The sequence below is a fragment of the Pteropus alecto genome, unplaced genomic scaffold (assembly GCF_000325575.1).
Source record: "Pteropus alecto unplaced genomic scaffold, ASM32557v1 scaffold96, whole genome shotgun sequence".
Classification (NCBI taxonomy): domain Eukaryota; kingdom Metazoa; phylum Chordata; class Mammalia; order Chiroptera; family Pteropodidae; genus Pteropus; species Pteropus alecto.
In genome coordinates this window covers 779771-781789 of record NW_006438979.1, presented here as the reverse complement: position 1 = coordinate 781789, position 2019 = coordinate 779771, and the positions used below count along the sequence as shown (strand labels likewise).

The window sequence follows — 2019 nt, the reverse complement described above, 5'->3', positions numbered from 1 at the left end:
TGGAGATCTTGGCCTTAGATGTTCTTCTATTATCTGGACATTTTCTCCTGCTTTTAGGTCTTACAATTTTCCTACAGAGGCCTATCACAAAAAGGCAAGTTGGAAAAAAAAACAAAAACAAAAAAACCAAAAACACAACAAAACTTAAGAAAAGCAGCACTGAGCTCGGTGCCAAACCTCCGTCCGGCGGCTGACGGCTGCTTCGTGGAGCCGCGAGGCCGCAGGAGTCAGAGTCGGCTTCTGTCCCCGCGTGGCCCGTGCCCAGCTGTGCAGAGCTGTGTCGGGGACCAAGGACTCCGGCCGCGGCTTTGACATCTGTCCAGGGAGGACGTGCGAGCCGGGAGGCGTGGACTTTCTGTGACGATCCGGAGGTCGCGAGCGAAGGTGCTGACGGCCGCCTGGCCGGGAGCCAGCGCTCAAGGACGGGTACCCAGAGCGATCGATGCATCTTCCTTGACGACCTTACAGTCGCTGTCATCGTCATCGTCGTCATCAGGACGGGACTGATGGCCGTGGGGCCACCACACTGGTTTCTGCCTGGATCCAGCCTTCACTCTGCGGAGCTCACGAGGCTGTGACGTGGTGTGTGGGACGAGGGGACAGGGTCCCGTGGACTAGGTGCCCGTCTTGCATGGAGGAGCCTCCTGGCGCCCGTGAGCGTGCGTCCTGCCCGTCCCCAGCCCGCAGACCCCACCGCTAGCCCGAGCCGGAAACTTCCCGTGCAGCTTCGGGTTTCCACCTGCAATAAGCTGCGGTGTGTACGTCGCTCCTGGGGTGCACTGCGGGGATCCTGAAGGCATCGCCTCCCACTCGCGATGGGGGGGCCTTGCACCCGGGGGCGTCCGGCCACAGGGCGAGCAGCGGCGCTGCCGAGTGGACCCATAACGGACTTTGGGGACGTGCCCGGCGAAGACCTGCGGATAGAAGGGGCAGCGAGACGCGAAGGCACCGTCCCTCTCTGTCACCTCTCAAGTTCTCCTCGCGCTGGCGGACAGGCTACCTGAGGAGGACGATCTCGTGCTGCTGGTGGCCTGTGTGGTGTCGCATAACTAATGAGTGTGGAAGCCAAGGCCCTCAGAATGAATGGAGGTGATCTGCCCACATGACACTTGGCGGCATTACAGTGATACTAGGTTTTCTTGCCTCTGCCTTGAAACTCGGCGGTCAGAACAGGGTCCGAAAGAATCTCGAAACAGAGCAAATAAAGAAGATGAAATATAGACTACGCTTGCACTGCTCACAATCCACTTGCACGTGTGTAGCCCGTGCACAGATGGTTCTGTCGCGATGTATTGTATGTGTCTCAGGAGCGAACAGGAGTGCGCCTCGGTGTCCCCGACGCCCTGCGCAGGGTCTCGGGCGGGCTGCACGGTCCTGTCCTGGGCTGTCTCCGAGCCCAGTGAGAGGGGACGGAGTCCCTGGGGCCTGGTTCTGTCGCGATGTATTGTATGTGTCTCAGGAGTGAACAGGAGTGAGGGGACGGAGTCCCTTGGGCACCTCAGGACCCGCTGGACGGTGGGCCTCCTGTGGCCCAGCGTGCCCGGCCCGTGTGACCGAGGCTTCCGGGAAACGGGAGGGAGACGCACGGTACCTTCGGCACATCGGGGACATCCTGCTCGGCCCTGGAAAGGGACGCCGTGATGTTAACGGCCTTCGCCGTGCCGTGGCGTCTTCCGTTAAGGTCGCTTCACAAGCTGGGGTCCCCGGCGCTGGCCCTGGGCGTGGGTTTTTCAGGACGGCCGCGGATCGTCCTCATGCGGCCGCTCAGGAAGCCTCGTTGTCTTGCAGCGGGAGGCGGTGGCGGAGGCGGCGGAGGCGGCGGAGACGGAGACGGAGACCAGAGGCGTGACGGCAAGGACCAGGGTGCGTGGCGCGGGGCCCCGGCCTGCGGGCCGCGCTGTGCAGAGAGGGCGTGCACGGCCGGCCGTGTCCCCGCGTGTGAGGGAGGGACAGCGTGAGACGCTGTGCTGGGAACCGATGATGGCACGGGCCCCGGGGCGCAGAGGGGGCCGGGCTGCG

At 63.0% G+C, this 2019-nt stretch overlaps 1 protein-coding gene across 1 annotated transcript in view; it reads left to right on the top strand.

Moving 5' to 3' along the window:
• LOC102898098 (CD99 antigen) overlaps nucleotides 1-2019 on the top strand; it is a 47612-nt gene that overhangs the window by 29480 nt on the left and 16113 nt on the right. The window contains exon 9 of the mRNA XM_015592699.2: nucleotides 1789-1863. Within this exon, the coding sequence (XP_015448185.2) occupies nucleotides 1789-1863 (75 nt within the window). The remainder of the gene's footprint in view (nucleotides 1-1788; nucleotides 1864-2019) is intronic.